The sequence below is a fragment of the Tenrec ecaudatus genome, chromosome 6, assembly GCF_050624435.1.
Source record: "Tenrec ecaudatus isolate mTenEca1 chromosome 6, mTenEca1.hap1, whole genome shotgun sequence".
Taxonomy (NCBI): Eukaryota; Metazoa; Chordata; class Mammalia; order Afrosoricida; family Tenrecidae; genus Tenrec; species Tenrec ecaudatus.
The window spans coordinates 125,446,440-125,471,855 of record NC_134535.1 but is presented as its reverse complement, the minus strand read 5'-3'; the positions used below and the strand labels follow the sequence as shown (position 1 = coordinate 125,471,855).

General features: G+C 42.2%; 1 protein-coding gene across 1 annotated transcript in view; it reads right to left on the bottom strand.

Moving 5' to 3' along the window:
• LOC142450321 (scavenger receptor cysteine-rich type 1 protein M130-like) overlaps positions 1-25,416 on the bottom strand; it is a 45,264-nt gene that overhangs the window by 6,660 nt on the left and 13,188 nt on the right. Inside the window, exons 7-14 of the mRNA XM_075552098.1 lie at positions 11,353-11,667; positions 10,940-11,254; positions 7,839-7,934; positions 7,240-7,554; positions 4,806-5,126; positions 2,487-2,795; positions 1,085-1,120; positions 796-903 (exon numbers count right to left, since the gene is read on the bottom strand). Coding sequence (XP_075408213.1) covers positions 796-903; positions 1,085-1,120; positions 2,487-2,795; positions 4,806-5,126; positions 7,240-7,554; positions 7,839-7,934; positions 10,940-11,254; positions 11,353-11,667 — 1,815 coding nt within the window. The remainder of the gene's footprint in view (positions 1-795; positions 904-1,084; positions 1,121-2,486; positions 2,796-4,805; positions 5,127-7,239; positions 7,555-7,838; positions 7,935-10,939; positions 11,255-11,352; positions 11,668-25,416) is intronic.

The following is a 25,416-nucleotide window of genomic DNA, read 5'->3' as shown; positions in this document are numbered from 1 at the left end:
ATCATGAATATGCCCAGAGGCCTGCTCTCTTTTGAAATCATGTCTCCTCTGCGCTTAGAAATTGCTCGTTTCTCTGCTAGGCCCGTTCGCTCTGGGCAGTTTTTACTTGAATCTGCAGTGTGTGTGTGTGTGTGTGTGTGTGTTATCCTAAGGACTTCATCCTGGCGCTGCAGCATGCTGTCGCTGTTAGTTGCTATGGAGGCGGCTGAGTCCTGGCAACCTTCTGTAGAGCAGAAGGAACGCTTGCCTGGACCTGTGCCAGGGGTGTGTTCCAGTCCATTGTTGGGGCCATTGTGACAGTTCATCTCCTGGAGGGCTTTTGTCGCCTTGACTGACCCTCTAGCGCAGTGGCTCTCAACCTTCCTCATGCCACGGCCCTTTCATACGGTTCCCCATGCTGTGGTGACCCCACCCCCCAACCACGACATTATGTTCATTGCTACTTCATTATTGTCGTTTTGCTACTGTTGTGAATCGGGGACCCCTGTGAAAGGGCCATTTTAACCCCAAAGGGGTCACGACCCACAGATAGAGAACCACGGCTCTTGAGGTTGTGCTTTGCCCGATGACATGATGATACTGTGTGAGAACGTTGAAACAAACATGTAACCACACTCGTTGCCATGGTGAGTGGGTTCCTACTTGGAGTCAATTCCTGTTCAGCGTGCAACCGCCCGTGGGTTCCCGAGGCTGCGAATCTCTACGGAAGCAGAATGCCACACGTGCCGCTTGCAAAGCAGCTGGTTCATTCATACCAGCCACCAGACGCTACATGAAACACAACTTGGCTCAGACCTGTAAGTCGCTGTTGCAGTCTTTGCTTCTGCTTCCACAAGAGGAACGCAATGAGGAGGGCCAAGAGAATGACTCCCAGGATGCCCAGGACAATGGAGGCCGAGTGACCTAAGCAAAAGCACATTCAGCAGAAATGATGTACCAGCGTAGTTAAGACCCAGGTCTCTAGTTACTCTCTCCCCTTAGGTAAGATTCAAGATGCCTGAAGTAAATGGCAAATCTCAGGAAAATTTTGGAGTTCCAAATAATGCAGAGAAACAGCCCCCCGGTCATAGACTGTGTGACGTACCTGTGGAAACTGGTGATGTTTTGGTCACTACAATTCCTACAGGAGAAGAGAGAAAGATGTTTAGCTTTGGGAATAAAACACAGATGAAATATTTCTATTTCCTTGTCTAAGCCCTTCATATTGCTCAAATAAGTAACTTGCTTCTTCTAATTTAAAACTAGAATCCCTTTGTTTTCCTCCATTAGGTTACTTCTATCTGTTCCTGAATTTACTTTATTTTATTTTTTAAACATTTTATTAGGGGCTCATACAACTCTTATCTCAATCCACACATATACATACATCAATTGTATAAAGCACATCCGCACATTCTTTGCCCTAATCACTCTCAAAGCATTTGCCCTCCACTTAAGCCCTCTGCATCAGGTACTCTTTTTTTCCCCTCCCTCCCTACTCCCCCCTCCCTCATGAGCCCTTGATAATCCACAGATTGTTATTTTGTCATATCTTGCCCTATCCGGAGTCTCCCTTCCCCTCCTTCTCTGCCGTCCATCTCCCAGGGAGGAGGTCACATGTGGATCCTTGTAATCAGTTCCCCCTTTCCAACCCACTCGCCCTCCACTCTCCCAGTATCGCCCCATCACACCCCTGTTCCTGAAGGGATCATCCACCCTGGGTTCCCTGTGCCTCCAGTTCCCATATGCACCAGTGTACAACTTCTGCCCTATCCAGTACTGCAAGGTAGAATTCGGATCATGGTAGTTGTGGGGAGGAAGATCAAGAATGTTATCGATAACAAACCAACCATAGCTGGGAGAGAATGGGAGGGAAAGGGCAGTTGTGGGTTAGGGGGACAGGTGCTCACGTGGGTGGAGGGGAAGACAGCATCTAAGAAGAGGCAGATGGAAACAGGGCAAGTGTTAGTGGGGTCTGACAAACTTGAATGCAAAAATGATTATCTGCTCTGAAAACACTCACCTAATTCACAAGGAAGAGTAACAAAAGAAAACAGAAAACACCACCGCCACTGAGCCTACTGCCTGAGGGTAATTTTGACTCAGACAACCCTGGCAGAATCGCCTCATCTGATGAACAAGGCTGTCAATCTTCTCAGAAGAAGACTACTACATTGTTACCTAGGAGTGGCTGTTGGCTTTGAACCACTGACCTTTCAGCTAGCAGTGAGCATTTTAGCCACAGTGCCCCGAGGGCTCCTTGTTATCATATAAACCTTATCTATCTATCTATCATCTATCTATCTGTATTTTCTTCTCATTCTTGCTCGCTTGCTCACATGTATTTCTTTGGTGAAGGTCAATGTGTTCGCAACAAGCATTTTCATTATCCCTTCAGAGAGCAGCATCGCGAGTCTCCCCCCCCCCCCCCCCCCGTGTGGCTACAACCCACTTTGGGGAAATGCACTTCGATGCCCACACCCTCATCGCTGCCAGAGGCTCCAGACCTGAACACTCCACACTGGCATCCTCCTTGTGTCCACAGTCACTGTGCCCCCACGATCTGGCAGGACAGTGCCACAAGGACGTCTCATTTCCTCTGCACTTCACGTCATTGAGCCAGATGGGTCCAGTGCCTGGCCCAAAGTGTGCTTCTTTTAGTGCCTTTGAAGCTGAGCCACAGCCCAGCTGTTGACACACCACTTCTGCATCCTGCAGGTCCCAGGAGTCATCGCACACACTCCCCCAGGAGCCGCCATGCCAGATTTCCACACGTCCAGAGCAGTTGGTGGCCCCTTCTTGAAGTCTTATCTTATCTGAAAAGTCAGAGACACTTAGATTACTCACCATCGGAGAACACAAACGCATCTAAAATGTCACAGGAAGAGAGACTAGAGACCATTTCCTTAGAATTGCCACTTTAAAGCATGTTTATTTAATGTGCATTTTAAATGTATATATATTTATTTACAAGTTTATCTTTTATGAAAGTATGTAACCGGAGCATATTTCCTCCTGGACATTAGAATAGTGTGACTCAGCAAATGTCAATTAGATAAAACACTGTCCAATGGATGCTACTAGGTCCTTTGAAAGAGAGGAGGCTCTGAGAGATGTGGGGGTAAATAAAACCCCTCTTCCTGTTTCAGACATGGTATAAGGAACTGCTGAAAGATCAGAGCCCTGGGGGCATAGCGCTTACAGATTGGGTGTTAACTGTGCCCTAGCCCCTCCCAGGATAGAAAGAACTTCCCTAAAGACCGACAGTTTAGGAAACTCACAGGCTGCCCATAGGGTCCTTATGAGTTGGCATTGACTTTATGACACTGAATTTATATATATGGATTGATCTTTCTGCCTGGTTTTCAGGCTTAGCACAGTATGACAATGTTGTTGTTTGTTATGGTAAAGTCAATTCTGATTCATGGTGACCCTATGTGTACAGAGTCCAACTACTCCCTCGGGTTTTCCAGGCTGAGACAAAGCAGACTGCCAGGGCTATATTCTGGGGGTGGATTTGAACTGCCAACCTTTGAGCTCCTATTTGAGTATTTAAACATTTGCACCATGCAGGACTCCTAGCAAGATACTATTTTGGGGGAGCGGGGAGGTAAAAGTAAGTTAGACCATGCAGTAGTCAAACATTCAATCTCTGTTTTCATTTGTTCACAGAGAAAGAAACTGAATGAAAATTTCACTGTGAGACCACTGGCCAAAGGAGAACCACTGGGAGAACACTATTCTTTTTTTTCATGTTTTATTTTATTTTTTTTAACATTTTATTAGGGGCTCACACAATTCTTATCACAATCCACACACATACATACATCAATTGTATAAAGCACATCCATACATTCCCCGCCCCAATCATTCTCAAAGCATTTGCTCTCCACTTAAGCCCTTTGCATCAGGTCCTCCTTTTTTTTCCCCTCCCTCCCCGCTCCCCCCTCCCTCATGTGCCCTTTGTAATTTATACATCGTTATTTTGTCATATCTTGCTCTATCCGGAGTCCCCATTCCCCCCCTTCTCTGTCGTCCCTCTCCCAGGGAGGAGGTCACACGTGGACCCCTGTAATCAGTTCCCCCTTTCCAACCCACTCACCCTCCACTCTCCCAGCATCACCCCTCACCCCTGGTCCTGAAGGTATCATCCACCCTGGATTCCCTGTGCCTCCAGCCCTCATATGTACCAGTGTACAACCTCTGCTCTATCCAGCCCTGCAAGGTAGAATTCGGATCATGGTAGTTGGGGGAGGAAGCATCCAGGATCTGGGGGAAAGCTGTGTTCTTCATCGGTACTACCTTGCACCCTGACTGACCCATCTCCTCTCCTAAACCCCTCTGTGAGGGGATCTCCAGTGGCTGACACTTTGGCCTCGGGTCTCCACTCTGCACTTCCCCCTTCATTCACTATGAGAATACTATTCTTATACCCAAACCAATCTACTGCCTTTAAGTTACTTCCAGCTCATCGTGGCCCAGTATCAGTTTCCAAGGTGCCAAACCTTGATGGAAGGAAAGAGCTTCCTGTTTCTCCCACAGAGCAGCTGGTGGGTTTGAACTGCTGACCTTGTGGTTAGCAGTCCAAAGCTTACTAGACAGCGCTACCAGGGCTCCTTCAGAATTCTTCTAGGCCAAATGAAATGAAGCCTGTTTTGTCATCCAGGCAGAACAAGTATTAAAACCAGAGATTTCCTATCCCTACTTAATTAGCTTTAACTCTTTAAATTGGTTGGAGAAGAGTAAAATAAAACCTAATGGATTTTTCCAGGTGATGATAGTGGAAATACAGAGTGGCGCTACCACAGAGACCATTGGGTACTCACCTGCGCATGTGATCCAGGTCTCCTCAGAGGGGCTAGCCAGTCTCCTCTTCCATGGAGATGATGAACACTGCCATAATGTGTCAGGTCCTTTTGGGCACTGAACATGGTCCACCCACATGTGCCTGGATAAGGCCTTGTCTGAAGGTGCAGGGCCGACGGTCCCTTTGTCTGCACAGCCCAGTTGCCTGCATACAACTCCCACTGTGGTTGGAGACATGTCACTACTGCCAACGCCGCCCCACGCTCCATTGTAAAACACCTCCAGACGCCCTGCACAGGACTCTTGGCTGGTCTCGCTGGCCAGCCTCAGAGACATGAACTCTGGAGTAATAGAGAGATAGCAGTTAACACATCTTTTCTGAAGATTCAGAGAACTCTACCGTTTACCCTAATGGGACAATCATTTTTAACCTCACTCTGCTGGAGCTCCTTCATGATTTAGTAACTTTTAGTAAACCACAGTGTTGATTCTACAAAATATTTTTATTTCTTTCTAGTGCTGGGCTTGGCACTCAGGTACCTCTTTAGAATAGGAACAATAACTAATTTTCCAGATTCACATTCAGAGACTTGGAGCCATTTCCAGCTGAATAGTTTTGATTGTCTGTTCCAATTGCTTTTTAAAAATTAAATGAATTAATGGTTTGTCTATTTGTATCATTTTCAGGTCAACATTCAATGTAACTCAGTTACCTTACTACCTTTTCAATATCAGTAATGAAATGATTTTTTGGGTCCTAGCGTGAAGCATGCTGGAACTTAATCTCTGCTCTGTTTGCACAGCCATTTCCTGTAAATCTGCAAAGATATGCAGCTGATCTTTGGAATATACATTTTTCTTCACTTTATTTACATTAGAATGTCATTTGCTTTCTCAGTTTTATTGACGTATAATTTCCAGGGCATACATTTCAATGGCTTAAACATATTAAAAGAATTGTGCAATCATTGCCACAAACAATTTTAGAACCTGTTCTTCCATTTTTGTGTTCATTATGATTAGCTCACCACCTACTCCAGTCTCCCCTTACCATGACCTCAAGAAACTACTAATTCAGTTACTGTCTGTATAGATTTACCTATCCTGAAGTTCATATAAAGAAAATACAACTTCCCCTGTTCTCTCCCAACAACAATCACAAAATAAAACACAGAAAGATCACAATCCAAAAGAAATCAGAAAATAATAAAAACTAGAACAACTTTAAGCTTGTTCCCAAGAGAGAACAAAGGATAGGGTGCTCGATTGTAAACTAACCGCATCAGCCTGGATACACTTCCCAATGTATTCTCTCTTCTAGCTAGGTGAATCACATGTCTAAATAATTTTTTAGGGAGTAATTTTATTGTGTGCCTCTTTTAGTCTTACAATTTCCTTGATAGTTCAACATGAGTGAGCAATGACAGCAAAAATGAATATGAAGTACTGGGCTCCTTTGAAAAAATTGCATAGATGATCCCGAAAAATCGGCGATGTACTGGGAGCAGGGAAATCAGATGAGTGGAAATGGAACAGCTGGAGTGGATTAAAGTCAATGCATAGTGACAAATATAAGGAGAGTTACTGAAGAACATGTGTAGGAATTGTTGACCAGCTGGACAGAAAGCTGCACAGAAAGCAGGAGAAAACACAGGGTCTTTGGGTTTGGGGTTTTTAAGTGAATGACCAGGAATGAGGACACTAGGCGTGAAAACCAAAGTGTTGTGTGGTTGGCCTTGAAACGAAAGAGCTCCTTTCCTGCGCTTTGTTTTTGCTGTGCAAGTCTCGACCTACTTTCTGTCATTAAATAGCAATGGTATCACAACATCTTCTGGCAGATAGAATAATGGATTTCCATTAGGAAGTGAATCATAGTATTATTTTCCCTGATATTACAGCCTCGCATATTTTTCCAATTCCACAATAGTTTCTAAAATTCGCCATGCATACAAAGGAAGAGCAATGCTCTCTTAGGGCACAGTTTGTTCTTAAAACAGGTATGCCTTCCTTATTCACCATGAAAAAAGCACCTGGAAATGGACACGATCTTTTTCTCCGAAGAAGGATGCACTGAATGGATTTCTTCTCCTCTTCTTGAATATACTTTTGGATTATTACATGGTGCCATTGAACTCTTGGCCAGCACCCAGCTCCATGTTTTATAAAACAAATTCTCACTGGTGTGTGTGTGTGTGTGTGTGTGTGTGTGTGTGTGTGTGTGTGTGCGTTTCATAATGCACAAGGCTGCTCTGGATTTTTCCCTTTCAGATATTTTGCATATGAAGTAGCCCTAACTGATCAAACCTACACTTCTGAGAGTCTGACTTCTGTAATCATTTCCTTTGACTTGCTTTTCAAGGACTTTTCTCAGGTTATTGCTCTGTCTGACCACCCTTTGCCCCACCTTCACCCTGTCCTTTATAACTGTGCCCAGAGGGTATATGTAGACTTTACCTGAGCATATAACTCCTGCATCTTCTTTATGCCTACAATTGTGTTGTCCCCAGCCGTGTGAACGGCACTGCCAGATGTGAGATTCTTTTCCACTGCAGTCGAGCTCATCCAGCCAGATGGGTCCTGTTCCTGGCCCAAAATGACCTGCAGTTGTGGCATTAATGGCCACCCCACAGGCCAGCTGTCTGCACACCACATTGGCATCAGTCATATCCCAGCTGTCATCGCAAACGGTGCCCCAGGAGCCCTCATGGTTGATCTCCACTCTCCCAGCACAGCGACCTCCTCCATTGACCAGGCGAAGTTGACCACTCTCTAGGAAAACAATTAAAAACACATATTATGTCTTCCTAAAGACAGAAACCCTGGCAGCACAGTGGATTACACATAGGTCTGTTAAGCACAAGGTCAGCAGTTTGAATTTACCAGTCACTCGGTGATGAGGCTTCCTGCTCCCATAAAGATTTGCAGCTTCCAAAGCCCAAAGGGACAATTTTACTCCACTCTATATGGTCACTATGGGTCGGGATTGACTTGGTGGCAACGGACTTTATTCCTAAAGGCTGAGCTCACTTTCACAGGCTGGTTAATGTTCTCACCTATGCAGGCAGCAGCACCTTCTTCCTGCGCGGAGGGAGCACTTGTTGGATCCGAGGAGGACGTATTGCACAGCTGTAATGTCTGGGTCTGGTTTCCTGTGAACACCAAGTTGCTTAGTCATTCAAACCTCAAAGGGTTAAGAAGAAGAAAGGACGTCAGGTGAAGCATTATACAAATGAGCTGGAGACAATCAACGTTAGAGAGAAAGAAAGAAAGAAAGAAAGAAAGAAAGAAAGAAAGAAAGAAAGAAAGAAAGAAAGAAAGAAAGAAAGAAAGGAAGGAAGGAAGAAAGAAAGAAAGAAAGAAAGAAAGAAAGAAAGAAAGAAAGAAAGAAAGAAAGAAAGAAAGAAAGAAAAGACTGAGGGTCAACCACATGGGAGTAAGGTGCTTTGGGAAAAGAAGTCTTGGTAGCACAGTGGGTGATGAGTTGGGCTGGTAACCTCAAGGTCAGCAGTTAGAAACCACAAGCTGCTCCACTGGAGAACGATGAGGCTTTCTACTCCCATCAAAGGTTACACACTTGGAAACTTACAAAGATGGTTCTCCTCTGCCCTACAGGGTTGCCATGAGTTGGGTCGGACTTGATGGCAGTGATCTTTGAGTTGAAGGTATTTTGAGGAAGACACAGCATATAGTCAGTACAATCGAATTTCAACCAATCCGCTTCCAATTTGTTTTATTCTGGTTTGTATGCTGCTCTGGTGCTGGAAACTATACTGCCAGGATTTCAAATACCAGCAGGATCGCCATAACTAATCATTTTCAGCACCATTTCCAGACTAAGTCGAAGGAAGAAGCTGTCAAAATCTGAAAAATTAGCCACTGAAAACCCTTTAGAATAACAGTGTTACATTATCTGACACAGAGTTAACGGATGAGCCTCTTAGGGTGGAAGATACCCCAAATCAGACCCAGGTTGGAAGGCTCCTCAAAGTAGAGTCCACCTCACTGTGTGGATGAAGCAAAGCTGGGGGCCTTCACTTGCTGATGCGGCATGATCCACAATGAGAAGAAACCGATGCAAAGGTCCATTCGTAGTCAGAATATGGAATGTGCAAATTATGAGTCTAGGAAAATTGAAAGTTGTCAAAAATGAAATGGAATGCTTGAAGCTAGATAGCCTAGGCATGAGCGAGCTGAAATGGGCTGGTGTTCGTGTGGCCTGCCGTGCTGGGAATGACAAGTCGAAGAGGGAAGATGCCACACTCATTGTCAAAAGTAACACTGCAAGATCTGTTGTAAAGTACAATCCTGACAGGGATAGAATGCAATGCTATAAGCAGACCAATTAATACAATTTTTTTATTCAAATGTGTGCACCAACCACTAATGCTACAGATGAAGAAATGGAAGGTTAGTTCTTACACCAACGTCTGCAGTTTGAAATGGACTGAACATGCAATAATGATGCATTCGTAATGCCTGGTGATTGGATCCAGAACCTGATGGACTGTAGATCGAGATGTTTCCACATGCGCAGTAATGGAAGCAGTCGAGGTCAAGTACTTTGGAAGAAAGCTACCTAGCACATGGACTGAAAGAGATCCATATTTGTGCCCATTCCAAACGGTGGTCCAATAGAATGTAGAAATTATCAAATAATATCTTATCATTACTGTCACAGGCAAGTAAATTTTCCAGAAGGCAGTTAAAAAAGCTATGGTAGCAGTACCGCTCTAGTGAACTGCCCGGAATTCAAGCTGTATTCAAAAGAGGGTGTGGAAAAAAGATACAGCAGGAAATACCAGAAAGCTAGTGACTTGTGCTTCGTTGACTAGGCCAAGGCATGCAGTTGTGTGAATCATAACAAATTAAGGATAATATTGTGAAAAACAAGAATTCCAGAACCCTTCCCTGTGTTCGTGTTGAACCTGTGCATGGACCAAAAGACACTTTTAAAAACAGAACAAGAGTACACTACATGGTTTAAAGTCAGGAGAGGTGTGCATCAATATTAAACCCTTCCACCTTACTTATTCAATTTGTAAGCTGAGTAAATAACCAGAGGAGCTAGACCGAATGGAGAACAATGCAGTGTCGAGATTGAAGGAAGGTCAGTAACAACTTGCAATGTACAGTTGGCACAGTTTTGTTTGCTGAAAGCGAAGAGGAATTTGAGTGGCGAGGAAGAGGAAGGTAAGAGGAAGTATTTCCTAATGAAGATAAAAGCTATGTAACCTTCAGTATGTACTGCACCACAACATTAAGGTAACACAAATCCTTGTAAGTGGACCAATAAAGCACAGCGTGGTAAACTGAGAAAAGATTGAACGTGTCAAGAATGTCCTTTTACTTGCATGCACAATCACCACCCATAGAAGCAGCAGTAAAGAATCAGTTGACGGACACATTTATGACCCCAGGCCCCTCCCTTAAGGTAGAGCTATCACTTTAAGGACTTAGGTATATCTGACCCAAAGCATGATACTTTCGATCACCTAATATGCATTGGAAAGCAGAGAATGGAGCATACTGAAGATGTCTCTGAATCATGGTGTTGACAAAGAGTATTGAAATTACCAGGAACTGCTGAAAAAATGAACACATTGGTGTTGGAAGAATAACAGCCAGAATGCTCCTTAGAAATTGGGATGGTGAAACAGTGTCTCATATAATTTGACATGTTATCAGCAGAGACCAGTTTCTGAAGAAGGACATTATGTTTAGTAAAACAGGGGTCAGCAAAAAAAAAAAAGAAGACGACTCTCAACAAGATGGATTGGTACAATCACTGCAATCACTCAACAAGATGGATTGGTACAATCACTGCAATCACTCAACAAGATGGATTGGTACAATCACTGCAATCACGGCTGAGGGTGATGCGGGGCAGTGTTTCCTTCTGCTTTACACAGAGGTCGCTATGGGCCAGAACCTACTTGGCAGCACCTAACCACAAGAGAACGATGAGGTCCGCAAAAATTAATTTCACCATCCTTCTTTAAAGACAAACGAGGGTAATATTCTGGGACCCTTATTGAGAGTCTCCCCAAATGGACCATTTCTCTTTCTTTTTGTTTTTCATCCTCATCTGTACAACTGCGCTGAAGGCGCCCCACCATGGAAGAGGTCCGTCACCAGCTGCCTTGTATTCTCTTACCTGAGCAGACGACTGAAGCCACTTCCCCGGCGGAACATAGTGGCGCCCCCAGTGCAGTGACTGGACAATCTCCCATGTGCTGCTCAGTCCCCAGGCAGTGGAACACGTGTCTCCGAATCTGCCCGTTTCCTTTCCCAAAATGTGCTCCTCCGGGGATAGAAAGGGCGATTCCACATTTAAGCTGCTTGCAAATGACATGGGCATCTTCCATGTCCCAGTGGGAGCTGCAGAGGGGCCCCCAGGTCCCGAACATCTTCATCTCCACCCTTCCTTCACAAGAGGTCTTGCCATTCACCAAGTGCATTTCTGTGTATCCTGGAAGAAGACAATGGTTTTTAAAAGCAGTCCATGACTACGACCCCCCAGCCCTTTCATAGTCCGGGAACAGATTGAAGATGCTCTCTGGGTCTCACTTGAACAGATGACGCCAACATCCCTGCTGTGGCTACAAGTTCCGGCTTGGTGAGGTGCTACTGGGCAGAGAGAGAGATGGGACTCATCGCCCTGACACTGGAATTCTTCAGCCCAGATCTGTCCAGTTCCTTTTCCAAAGTGAGCCCCTCCCAAGATAGAGATGGCCGTGCCACACTGCAACTGCCTGCACAGCACATTGGCAGCTTCGAGAGAGAAGTCGGAATCACAGACGGTGCCCCATGCGTCTCCATGTTTCACCTCAACACGACCAGAGCAGGGCATGTCCCCTCCGACCAATCTGGGTTCCCTGTGGGCTGGGGAAAAAAATGACACTTCAGTGAGAGAGAATATAATTCCCAGGTCTTCACTCCCGATGGAATAAGGAAAGGAGGGACACGTTGGAATGAGGGCCCAGGATGCTCACTGATTTTCCATATTTGTTCTCAGTTTTTCTGCCTAGAGTTGGACACAGCGAAGCATAGGTCTCCTCAGTCTTCATTAAACCAATCCATTCAACAATATGCTAGCACTTTGCCTGCTGGGACCAACCACCGCTGAAGTCATCGGAACAACGTATTCTGCCCAGCATTTTCCTTGCATTATTTAGAGCGTTGAAGGCCACAGACTTTGTGTCCCCACCATCTCTACCTCTCAGCTCTGTATTCAGTCTTCCACCCACTGCAAGCTGGATTCTGCCCCAACCATTTTGGAATGGCTTTAAATAAACTGTTTCAAGGTACTGCCAGCTTTCAAAATGAGCCTTTCCATCCATTTGGCACCTGGTTAAACTCTCAATGTCAAGGAACCTTCGTGGCACAGTGGGTTAAGCATTGGGTGCTAATGGAAAGGTCTGTGGTTTAAACTTACCAACCACCCTGTAGGAGAAAGGCAGTCTGCTTCAAAAACATAATGCACAGCCTGGGGAGCCCTATACAGCATTGCTACTCTGCCTGATAGGGTCGCAATGAGCTGGAATGGACTAAGTGAGAGCCGGGTTTAAATGAGATCTGTGTGACTCTTGCTGTACCTACTTTCAGGCTGACAAGGCCTTATCAGAACTCTTTGCTTATCACCAAATGCAGGGCTCTGGCCTCAATCATCTTGTTAGAGTTTTGAGTCTATTGGTGAAGACAACAACAATAATAATAACAAAATTAGTTGTCAGTTGCTGTCAAGGTAATGCTGTCTCATGTGTGTAGAGTAGAGATGTGCTTCATTGATTTGTCAGTGGTTACATTTTGGAAGTTGATTGCTAGACTTTTTTTCTGCAGTATCTCTGGGCACTTCAGACTGTTACCCTTTCGGTGGACATAATCCAGGGACTGTATAATAGGAGCAAATGAACAAATGAACAAATGAACAAATGAAACTCATTGCCATTGACTCCACTCCAATTCATAGCGACCCTGTGCCAGGCTTCTGAGTTTGCAAATCTTTAAGGGAGGAGTGGAGTGACAGGTGAATTGGCACCTGGTGGGGAGTACTCCAAGCTTACCCTACAGTGCCACCAGAGGTCCTATGATAGGAATAGCAGCTGACATTTTTAATCACCTGTTGTGGGGTTCCTGTGGGGTAGGCGCTGCTTTGTGTTCGTGCTTTCCTTTAAGGAAACTGCAGCCTGGAGAGCTTTCCCAGCATCCCCAATATCATCCAGTTATCAAAATTAAGAAGTGCTGGTGAACACACATTCCTTAGCATAGTTATAGCCATACCATAAAATATCCAATATCTACCACGTCACCAATTACACCCTGTGCCCCAGCCTACAGAGCCCTGCCCCTGCTTCTGCACTTCCCAGTTTATAAAGTATTTTCCGACTTTGTGCGCCTAGAGAAGGTGCCTTCTTTTCAAGACTGATCAGTTTCTCATTCTGGACCCCTCACTGAAAAGCACACAGTTCGGTAGAACTGCAAGCATTCAAATAATAATCTGATGAGTGCTCAGCTAGAAATCTGAGGCTGTACTAGATGCCATAGTGACAAAGAAGTCAGGAATGCAGTTTAGGGCTGTGGAGGCCAATATGGTCATCCAAACTGAGTTTTGAAAACATTCGAGACTGAGTGTGACAAGATGTGAAAAAGCAGTTTAAGAGCACGGCCATGATGTGACGTGATATAATTGAGGAAATATAAGTAATTTAATGTAGCCAGAATTTAAATTGTACAGCAAAGAAATGCCAGAACTAAAGCTGAAGAAATGGGACTCAGATTGTGCTAAATTTAGAAGCACAGTCATTCAGAGAACTAAAAGTTTCTTTTAAAAATAAAAACCAAATCTGTTTCTGTTGAGTCCTTTTTGACCCTAAAGACCAGAGTCGAAGCCCCCCCTGGAGTTTCCCAGGCTGTCATCCCTTACAGAAGCAGACAGCCAAGCCTTTCTCCCAAGAAGCATCTATCTGGTAGGTTTGAATTGCTGACCAATTGGTCTGCAGCCAAGTACTGTAACTACCACACCATCTGGGCGTCTCCTCTTTTAAAATGCCCAGGTGATCCAAAAGTCTTGGAAGATATGGATGATTTTCTTTAAATCTTCTTTATTTTAAGAAAGGAAATATATTTTAAATTGGATCTCCAAAAATATTTGCAGATGTTTGCTGTCAAATATCACAAATTCTCACGACCCCTTGGCGTTACGATCAACATGATCCAAGTAACAATACAACTACCTAAAATGTCTTAGAAGACATTCTAGATATGATTTTCTTCCATATGTAAAAGGTCAAAACTTCACCCACTTATCTATTAAACCCATACAAAGCAATTACCAATACAAATTTGAGAAGACACTCCAAATACAACTTAGAGTTTAAAGCAAACAGCAGCTCTATAAAGGCAAGTAATTAAAGACTCTAGAGTTGGAAGGTCCTTTACTTCTTCTAGTCCAATTGCTATTTGGGAGGAAATTTTTCAAAGACATCACTGATTCATACGAACATACCCACTCCACCTTTGAAGAGATCTAAATCGTTAAATTAAACACAGTTGCTTGGATTAAGCTTTCCTGTAAGCTCTGGCTCCCTTATCTAATTCCATCTGAAACAAAATAAAACAAAACACAACAAGAGAAAGAAAGGACACACACACACACACAGAGAGAGAGAGAGAGAGAGAGAGAGAGAGAGAGAGAGAGAGAGAGAGAGAGAGACTATCCGCTCTTCCATGTTGAAAACTATAAAGCACTATTAACAAATCTTTTCTATGCATGTCCTCTGATTCCTTGATACCTATCATATTTGAGTCCAAGGTAGAGAGGATATTCTCCTGCCCAGAAAATGGAATTAATTCACTTCTCTTCCTAACTACCCCATACTCACTCAGGTTTTATTCCATTAAACTACTAGTAATGTATTGATTTACACTGTGAGTTAGTTTTCTTATATTATTTACTATACCTATATGGTTGAATCTAGAAAACTAAGCCAGTTGAGAGTTTTTTTTCCCATGCTAAATCTATAACTGTATTTTTATATAAGAAAGATGAAGTGATTCTTTCTACATGGAGTTAGGCCCTTTCATCAGAATGTTAAGCTTTCCCCTACATGAGTAATCAAAGCTGTATTAATTTAAGAAATAATCAGTTATAATCACTACTTTTTGTTTAATAGTAGATGAATCTTACAATGCCATTTAAAGAAACACGATTTTGTTAACTTAATATTTTCTAGACTTTGAAAAGTATCTCAAAAACAAAAGTAAAAGTAAAAAACAAACCAGCAACAACAAACCCAAATCACTGCCACCGAGTCCATTTTGATTCATAACAACCTTATAGACAACAGAAGTGGTTCCCAATCTAAGCAAAAACATAACACAGCTCAAAATAAACTCTTTCTTAAGGTCAAATGTCTTCCTACTGCACGTTCACGAAAAGCACCAGCAGATGTCTGGAATTCAAAGTCCTTTTGCAACCAAACTCTCCCAGATCTTTCTGACTAGTTCAGCTAATCCTATACACCAGATAAATCATTGCTTTATCTTTGTAATCTTCCGGCCTCATTGATTCATTCTTGCCATTTCCAGCCAGATAACCCCTCGCTATTAAAAAACAAAATTTTATTTTCACAGACTAGAGAATTTGTGGCTTGGCCTGAGGCACAGAGATGTCACTTCCATCATTTCTTCTTGGGGATCTTTGGAAAACATCAATCAAATTGGAAAACATCAATCAAATCAAAAGATAAAATTGCAAGCACAATGTCTAGTTACACAAGGAAAACACTAAAACCCATGAGTCAAAATATGCAGAAGAGCTTCTGAAAGCCTCAGCTATGTAGCAAAGGCATCGATAAAAGAGCTGAGAAAGCTCGTGACAAATAGAAGACAAAAATATAGTCTTGGAACATAAATATGCATTGTAAATTACCAACTAAAATGTGTTTACAAGGCTGGCACTAAACAGAAGAGCCCTGATGGAGTAATGGCTACGAGTCTGGCTGCTTGCTAAAACTGCAGCAGGGCGAAGCCAGCAACCCTCTGAGGCAGGTAGAGTTCCAGAAACTCACGGGTCCCTCAGGGTCGCTGTGAGTCAGCATCATAGCACTGAAGTTGGTTTGGTTTTTCAGCACAAAATGAGCAGTACTACAGATAGGACAAATAAAAATCTCCTTTACATTAGAAAAACAAACAAACAGCAATAAAAAAAAACACCCCATAACTGTCTCTCTCCATTTGCTGGAGATAATGGAACCGAAATAACCCGGAGTCGTAGGTATGGCTCTCTAGTTGGAGAATAGAGGGTCAAAAGGATAAAGTTAACTTGGATAGTTAAAGCTTTGTCATGCTGATACAGGCTGGGCCTGACCTGTTTTTCAACATTTTCTGTATTTGTTTGTTTGTTCACATCAGGGTTTATCTCAGAGGTGGTATGTCATTGGGGTCACCCACTTGGAGTTGTGTTATATGCTGTTCTGTTTTTAGGTACATGAAACATGATTGAGGAACATACAGGGACAGCAGGTAGAATAAGGGCTTATGGGAGTTGGGTGCAGTCGTGGTGGTGATGAGGGTGGGGTGGTAAAAAGGAAACGATGTCAAGGAGTCCAGCAAGGAAAAGAATGTTTGGAAACTGATTGTAGTAGCAATTGTACAATACTGCTTGATGTGATTGAACTAAGGAACAGTATGATATATGTACTAGCTCACAATAATAACATTAAAAATAATAGTAATTCCCCCTAGACTGAAATATAACCCTCCTGCTAATACTCATCTGCTCCAGGAAAATCCCTTGCTACATGGATGAGTATGGAAGTGAAGGAGCTGTAAGGAGTTATGAATGAAGCACAGAATAAGATCAAAACAGAGAAAGAAGAGGAATTTTTTAATTCAAAAGAAAAATTGGGATCAGAAATCGATGAAAAGTGTGATGAAATGTTTTGGTAGGGATCTTTTGAAAACTGGATGGAGCATTAGTTTCTCTGAAGCAAGTATACAAAACAGGTCAAAGAATTCACAAACTGATATCAAGACTACAAATAAATTGTTAGGAATAAAAAGCGTAAAGAAAAATGAAAACCAGCAGTGAAAGGAAAATAATTGGAAGGAGTGTGGACTGCAGGACAGAGTTGAAAAATTAGAGGATATTAAGAAAGTGTAAATGAGAAAAATGAATGAATAAAGGATTTAAAGTACTGACTGCAACAGAGAGAGAATAATAGAGGAAGACTGCTATGTGTATAATAGAGGTTCCTAAGAAGAAAGCAAATGTAATGGAGCAGAATAAATATTTAATCATATAGTTGAAGGAGATTTTTCTGCTTGAATGTATACTTTGAAAGGGCATATCCTGGTCTATAAAGAATAGCGGCACACACACACACACACACACAAATAAAAAACCCAGAACCTTAAATTGAAATTATGAAAGGAAAAAGGTCAATTAAGAAAGGGGTAAAATTACCAGGCATCAAAGAACAAAAAATCATATCATTGACTGCACACCTCCATGATAGGATCGCTGAAGAAAAATGGGTGCATAAGCAAATGTGGTGAAGAAAGCTGATGGTGCCCGGCTATCAAAAGAGATAGTGTCTGGGGTCTTAAAGGCTTGAAGGTGAACAAGCAGCCATCTAGCTCAGAAGCAAATCAGCCCACATGGAAGAAGCACACCGGCCAGTGCGATCATGAGGTGCCCAAGGGACCAGGTATAAGGCATCATGCAAAAAAAAAAAAAAGATATAAGTGTGTGTATGTATGTGTATATATGTGTATATGTATATATGTATATATGTATGTGTATATATATATCATATCAAATGAAGGGGGAAGTGCAGAGTGGAGACCCAAGGCCCAAGTGTCGGCCAATGGAGATCCCCTCATAGAGGGGTTTAGGAGAGGAGATGGGTTAATTAGGGTGTGAGGTAGTATCGATGAAGAACACAGCTTTCCCCCAGATCCTGGATGCTTCCTCCCCCCAACTACCATGATCCGAATTCTACCTTGCAGGGCTGGATAGGACAGAGGCTGTACACTGGTACATATGAGGGTTGGAGGTACAGGGAATCCAGGGTGGATGATACCTTCAGGACCAAGGGTGTGAGGGACGATGCTGGGAGAGTGGAGGGGGAGTGGGTTGGAAAGGGGGAACTGATTACAAGGATCCACATGTGACCTCTTCCCTGGGAGAGGGACAGCAGAGAAGGGGGGAAGGGAGACTCCGGATAGGGCAAGATATGACAAAATAACGATGTATAAATTACCAAGGGCATATGAGGGAGGGGGTAATGGGGAGGGAGGGGGAAAAAAAGAGGACCTGATGCAAGGGGCTTAAGTGGAGAGCAAATTCCTTGAGAATGATTGGGGCAGGGAATGTATGGATGTGCTTTATACAATTGATGTATGTATATGTATGGATTGTGGTAAGAGTTGTATGAGTCCCTAATAAAATGTAAAAGAAGAAAAGAGAAAAAAAATGATTAAGGCAAAGACTGTACAGATGTGCTTTATACAATTGATGTATGTATATGTATGAACTGTGAAAAGAATTGTATGAGCCCCTAATAAATTGTTAAAATAAATAAATAAATTTTAAAATAAATAAATAAATAAAAATAAAACCAAAAAAAAAAAAGAAGAAAGGGGTAACAATCAGAGTAGTTTCAGACTTGCCCGTAGCCTCCCTCATTGAGCTTTTTTTAAAAAGTGGGGCTGGAGGATTCAGCAACACCTGTAGCGCTTTCAAGTACAGAGAGAGACAGAAAGGGAAAGGTCTACTTTCTCTATCTCCAACCAAACAAGGGAGTCGTGAACGTGCCAGAAGTGAAAGAACACTATTTTTAGTGTTCTAGAGTAGATTACTGGAAACAAATAGTATAGATTTGCGAAACAAACCTGAGCAAATCAAGAAATGAGGAGGAAGCATCGTAAATATGGAATAATGGCGATCATTGCAACTGCTTAACTGTAACCTTGAAGTGAAAACAAATGTGAGGACTGGAGTGAAACAATAGACTGTGAACATTGCTATTCCTAAACAGGTTTGTATAAGCAGTCTTAAAAAAATAAATAAGCATATGCATTCAGGAATTTAGGTGTTTCAGGTTAAAAGTCATCATGCTCGCTACCACCGAGTCAATGCTGCCTCATAGCAACCCCCTGTGGGTATCCGAGATGGAACCCGTTTACCACAGTAGTCAAGCCCTGTCTTTAGACCGCGGAATGGATGGTGGTTTCAAACCGCTGACCGTGCTGATGACAACCCAACATGTTACCACTACACCACCAGAGTTCTTAAAAGTCATCCTAGAAAGATGAAAACCAACTACTGATGGTATAACTATATCTTAAGAGTATGGAGGTAAATATTTTAAAAATATAATTTTTCAATATTGAGTGATAAGAAGGAATAGAGGGAAAAGAAAACATGCAGTTTCATGTGATATAAATACCAAAACAAAAACAGAAACTCATGCTATCAAGTCAAAGCTGACTCACAGTGACCCTATTAAGACAGGGTGGAGCTGCCCCCCTGTGAGTTTTCAAGCTCCGTCTTTCTCCTGAGGAGCCACTGGTGGTTTTGAAATGCTGACCTTGCAGATCACAGCCCGATGAGTAACCACCACAGCTGCCATTTAATAAGAAATAGGATTATGTAAATTATTCAGCATTGTCAAAGCTTGAGAGCTGTGCCCTACATAATATCAATTCCATCCTTATTGCTAGACAGAATGCGGATTTTATTAGCAGTAATATGTTCTTTTAAAGCACTACATTTCCAGGCTCTCTTTTAGAAAGGGGCATCAATTATACAATAACAAGGATGATAGAGAGGCTTTTTTTCTGAAAAGCTTTTTAAAGGGAGATGGCTCTTCTTTCTGAGCTGAAAGCCAACTCTTAGGAAATCGGCTCTAGAGTAAGAAGGCAGAGGATGTCAGAGTCCCTGATGCCCCAGGAGAAGTTCTGTAAGATCCAATTGTCTTCCTAGTTTTGGATTTGTTTACAAGATGTAAAAGTAAGACCATGCTCTTTAAAATTATGCTATTTGATATAGATATTATACAATTACATAACTGAATGAAATTCTAAATAATTCAGAATGTGCTACACTAGTAATAACACCTAAATAGTGCTTGTGGTTGAATGGAGTTGATGGAAAGCAAATACCAATGACTCAGATATTACAGACTGGAAAATTAGTGAATCTTGTCATCTATGGCAGGATATAGACAGATAAGTGCCCCTTTGAAAAGCAAGCCTTGTGCTTGCTGAAGCTACAAACCTAAAGGATGTATCAGGAAATCTAAAAAGAATCTTTGAAACTGCAGTTGCTGGTATAACCGGATATTCTTTGCCATCTTTAGAGAGAAGTAAATTCAGACCAGAAATAACTAGACTGCAGGCAGAAATTGGAGTATAAATATTAATTTTGTAGGGGAAGTGAAGGGAGAAGAAATCAATGGCTGGAGGATAGACAAATATAAACTTGAGTGAAGGGGAAGACAATATGCAATAAGAGGGAGGTTGGCAAACAAATATAGAAACAGGAGGGGTGCAAGAGTTAAAGGTAATAGAGATTAAAACTGTTATACAAAATTCCTCCAACAATGGTGACCTACCGATGTGCTGAAGGGATCAGTTATCAGGCATCAAAGAACAAAAAATCATCTCATTGTGTGCTCATCTCCCCAATACTATCGCTGAAGACCAATGGGTGCATAAGCGAATGTGGTGAAGAAAGCTGATGGTGCCCGGTTATCAAAAGATATAGCATCTGGGGTCTTAAAGGCTTGAAGGTAAATTGGCAGCCATCTAGCTCAGAAGCAACAAAGCCCACATGAAAGAAGCACACCAGCCTGTGTGATCACAAGATGTCAAAGGGATCAGGTATCAGGCATCAAAGAGCAAAAAATCATATCATTGTGAATGAGGGGAGGTGCGGAGTGGGGACCCAAAGCCCATCTGGAGGCAACTGGACATCCCCTTACAGAAGAGTCGCAGGGAGGAAACGAGCCAGTCAGGGTGCAGTGTAGCAACGATGAAACATACAAATTTCCTCTAGTTTTTTAACGCTTCCACCCCACTAGCATGACCCTAATTCTACCTTACAAATTTGGTTAGACCAGAAGATGTGCACTGGTACAGATAGGAACTGGAAACACAGGAAATCCATGATGGATGATCCCTTCAGGACCAGTTCTGAGAGTGACGATCCTGGGAGGGTGGAGGAAGGGTGGGGTGGAAAAGGGGAACCGATTACAAGGATCTAAGTATAACCTCTTCCTTGGGGTATGGACAACAGAAAAGTGGGCGAAGAGAGACATTGGACAGTGTAAGATTGGACAAAACAATAATAATTTATAAATTATCGAGGGTCCATGACGAAGGGGGAAAGTGGGGATGAAGGGGAAAAAAATGAGGAGCTGATACCAAGGACTCAAGCAGAAAGCAAGTATTTTGAGATTGATGATGGCAATGGGTGTACAAATGTGCTTGAAACAATGGATGTATGTATGGATTGTGAAAAGAGTTATACAAGCCCCCAATAAAGTGATTTAAATTTTTTTAAAATAACGGTGACCTTTAATAGTTCATAGATAGATATGTGGGCTGAACAGGTATGGAAGGGAGAGTGGAATATTTATACCTGGGTATTTACCTTTGCTAAAATTATATCAATGTATGTGGTTGAGCATACAGGGGACAAGTTGTGAAAATGTCTTAGACGTAACCAAACACCTAAGGAAGAAATGCTAGGTCTGGAGGCTCAGAACCATGGTCTTGGCGGACACCCAGGTCAATTGCCATTGCATAATCTGCAGAGATAATGTTCAACATCCTACTTTGGTGATTAGCAACTTGTCTTAAAAACTCATGGTCTCTCCGTGACCTGAAGCAAAAAGTGTGATGAACACCAAAGACATATGAAAAGCATTAGTTTAATGGACTGATGGACCATGTGAACATCAGTCTTCATGACTTAAGCCAGAAGAACTAACTAAATAGTGTCAGCTACCACCACCAATTGTGCCAAAAAGGCTTACATTAGAGGGTCTGGGATAAAGTAGGAAGAAAAGGTGAAACAAATCCCAGAGTCCAAAAAGACACACAATTATTGGTCAAATAGAGACTAGAGGATCCCTGAGACTATGACCCTCAGTCACTCGACAGGTCTGGAAATGAACCTACCCCGTGGTCTCAATTTACAGCCAAGCATCAGATGGGTGGGTCTACACGGAAAGCAGTAACACTAGGGAGGTACCACCTCTTAGAATACGTAAACCATTTTGACTAAATAGGGCAGCATTCGTTCAAGAACCAAGGTCAGAAGGGTTGGGAGAGGAGTAGGAATCACAATAGGAAACTCAGGGAGAAAATGGAGTAAGTGGTGTTGTATTGAGAGGATTAGAATGGAGGATATTTTAAAGATGTGTATGGATTGTTAAATGTTAAGCTGGTGGCCTGTTCCATAAACCTTCACCTAGTTCACTATAAAACATTTTAAATACAATATAAAGTTGATGTTTTAATCATGAAAAAAATTGTAAGACATCCTCTTTCTGCAACTGCTATATGTAGTTAATTGAGAGTCCTCTAGCTTATAGAATCGGAAAGGGAAAAATATTTTTTCACCCAAATTCATGTGACCATAAATAAAGCTGAGATTAAGCAACTTTTATCTTTCACGTACAAAGGCACTAATTTACTGGCAGAGAAATGATTTAGGTCTTGCCTTTCCCCTTATACCCAGTTTCAAGTGACCTGAGGGCAGCGGGCAATAATTATAAAGGATGGGCTGGTCACAGTACGAACCAAAGCACATAAATACATTTCCCCCCCAAACGATGGTACCTTTCACCCAGCATTGGGATTAAAGCAAACAAACTAAAAGTTTACTTAAATTTGAAGGAACTATTTTGCCAGTAGAGGGAAGCTGGCACCAGCCAGCTGGCACTCAATCCTTATTGCAATCCATGGGTCCCAAAACCAATGCCGGCACAAAGCATTAATGAAATGCACACACACATACACACACACACACCTCTCTCTCTCTCTCTCTCTCTCTCTCTCTCTCTCTCTCTCTCTCTCTCTCTCTCTCTCTCTCTCTCTCTCTCTCACACTCTCTCTCTCTCTCCAAACAGAACATAGCTGGGACCATGGAGACTAACACCCTGGAACGAATTGCCCAGAGAGAAGCACATGACCCTGTGAAGGGGCGTTGGACAGAGTGCTCCTTTTCAGACAGCAGTCAGTCTTGTCTGTCCCTTTGGCTTTCCAAAGAGCTCATTCATTGGCAGAGTAGGGAGAGCTTGTTATTCTTGTGCACAAAGATTTAACAATCGCTGTAGTAAAACAACCCTGGCTGTTTCATGGTGACCATGAAGTCTCCATCTTAACCTTGAACTTATTGAAATGAGGGAAAATCACGGCAAATTTTGCCTTCTTAAACCACTGGAAGGCTTTGTTTTATATGCTGCTGGTCTTACTGCTAGTTAATATAAAATACATTTAACAGAAAAAATGTAAAACATCTAAATTTAAAAGAAAATTACTACATATATATATATATATACGAATATGCAAAGATCTCAAAAAGTCACATCGTGAAATATGTGCTGGGTTGCACCATAATGTATAGTATAACAACATTTTGTCATATTTTATGACAACATAGCAATATGTACTTTGATTAAGCTAAGATCAGCTATGTTGCTTATCTCAAAAAAGGTATCCCAGCAGATTCTTCTTTAAAATAAATATAAATTCTAGAAAGAATATAAATGATTCACCCAAAATAAATTTCGTAAAGGTTAAAAAAGAAAAATTACAAAGACATAAATAGTGCAGTATGATATTAAGATCAGACTAGTTTGATTCAGAACAAAAACCATCCAACCATGAAACAATTAAAATGTTATAATATTGAAGAGAATAATTCACAATGACCATATAGCACTCATATAAAGAGCTAGGTCCCAGGTCCATAGAGCATCAACAAGGACAAGCAATGAGACAGGGGAAGATGGCCACCAGATGGGAAGTTGCCTCAGCAACTACCAGAGAGGGTCCACTAGGAAGGAAATCCTCCACTTCCTGAAAATGAGAAAATCAACTTAAAAGATAAATATACTAAGTGAAAGATCAGCAATACTAATTGATGAAGTCCCCTTTGCCATTAACTAGTAACATGAGCCGCATCTGTGCAGCACCCTCTCCCTACACACACACACACACACACACACACACACACACTACCCCACAAGTTGCTCCTTTGGGGCACCTGAGCCAATCGAACCAGCCATACTTCTTACCTCATTGGCCTTTGGTGGCCCCGAGTGGATAGCAGACTATGTGGGCAGTTTGGTGTAGACATTCTCAGTACTCAAGCAATGCTTTTCACCAGTTTTACCCTTCTTTTCCCTTGATTTCCTCTCTTGTACTCTCCTTTCCCCACCCCTACCCCACACAGCTGATGTATGTACACAATAATATTATCAAAGGAGCAGGACTCTCCATCCACAAGGTAGTTTTATTTTTTACTTAATTTGTTTTGGTGTTTGTATTTTTGTTCTATTATGATGCTTTTATTGCTGTTTCCTAGTTCTCTCCTACTTTCGCTTCCCATGTGCCCCCCCCCCCCGAAAATACACATGCCTTCTAGAAAAAAACAGGCGGACATGCAGATCCAGACACACCCACCCAAACCAGGCTTTTAATTCCTTCCTCTCTTTCCCTCTGAATGCATTCACTCGCCCACACTCATGCTGCCGTAGCAACAGAACTGCAATACCCACGCCCAAGACACAGCCCTATCTTTCGTGTCTCAGCCTCATATTTAGCGTCTCCTTTTCTCTGCACATCCACACTTTTTCATTCTTTTCTTTTTGCTTCTTTGTCTTCTTCCCTTCCTCATTTTTCTTTTATTCTCACTTTTCTCTTTTCTTCTGTAACTCAGCTTCTTTTATATATGTTTATCTATCTATCATCTATTTATGTGGCCTCTCTTCTTTTCTCCTTCCCTACCCAGTATGTTTCTGCTCTTGCTCCTTTTTGTCATGAAATATATTTCCAAATAACCTATTAATTCTGATTGCCCCTCTTAAAATATATTTCCCATTATTTTAAAAATTCTATTGACCTATTCAGATGGTCCCTTATTATTATTATTAATTTTATTTTATTCTCTCTTCTTTCCTACCCGCTCCTTCCTCATCTCTCTTCCCCTTTTTTTCCCCATTTTTCCACCATATGTTTTCCAGCTCTTTTTAGACCTCTCCTATGACACTAAACAGAGCCAACAGCTACCCCTGCATCACAGAGCAGGTCACACATCACTGATAGCTGCATCATGATGCCAACGAAATAGCAGTCAACCACAGTACAGCCTCCCAAATCAAGAAAAACAAACAACTGAAAGTCTCCCAAATGCAATGGGGTGCTCTGGAGGGAAAGTCCCGGTGCTCCCATTCAGAACATGGTATTTCGGTCCCTTCCAGAGATATTGGGAACACTCATGAGACCAATAGAAGAAATTGAAAAACTAAAATCATTAAACCAAAAGGAATCCCACATGAACACTGAGATAACAGAATTAGGAAACTCAGTAAACGACCAGAGGAATAGAAGGGA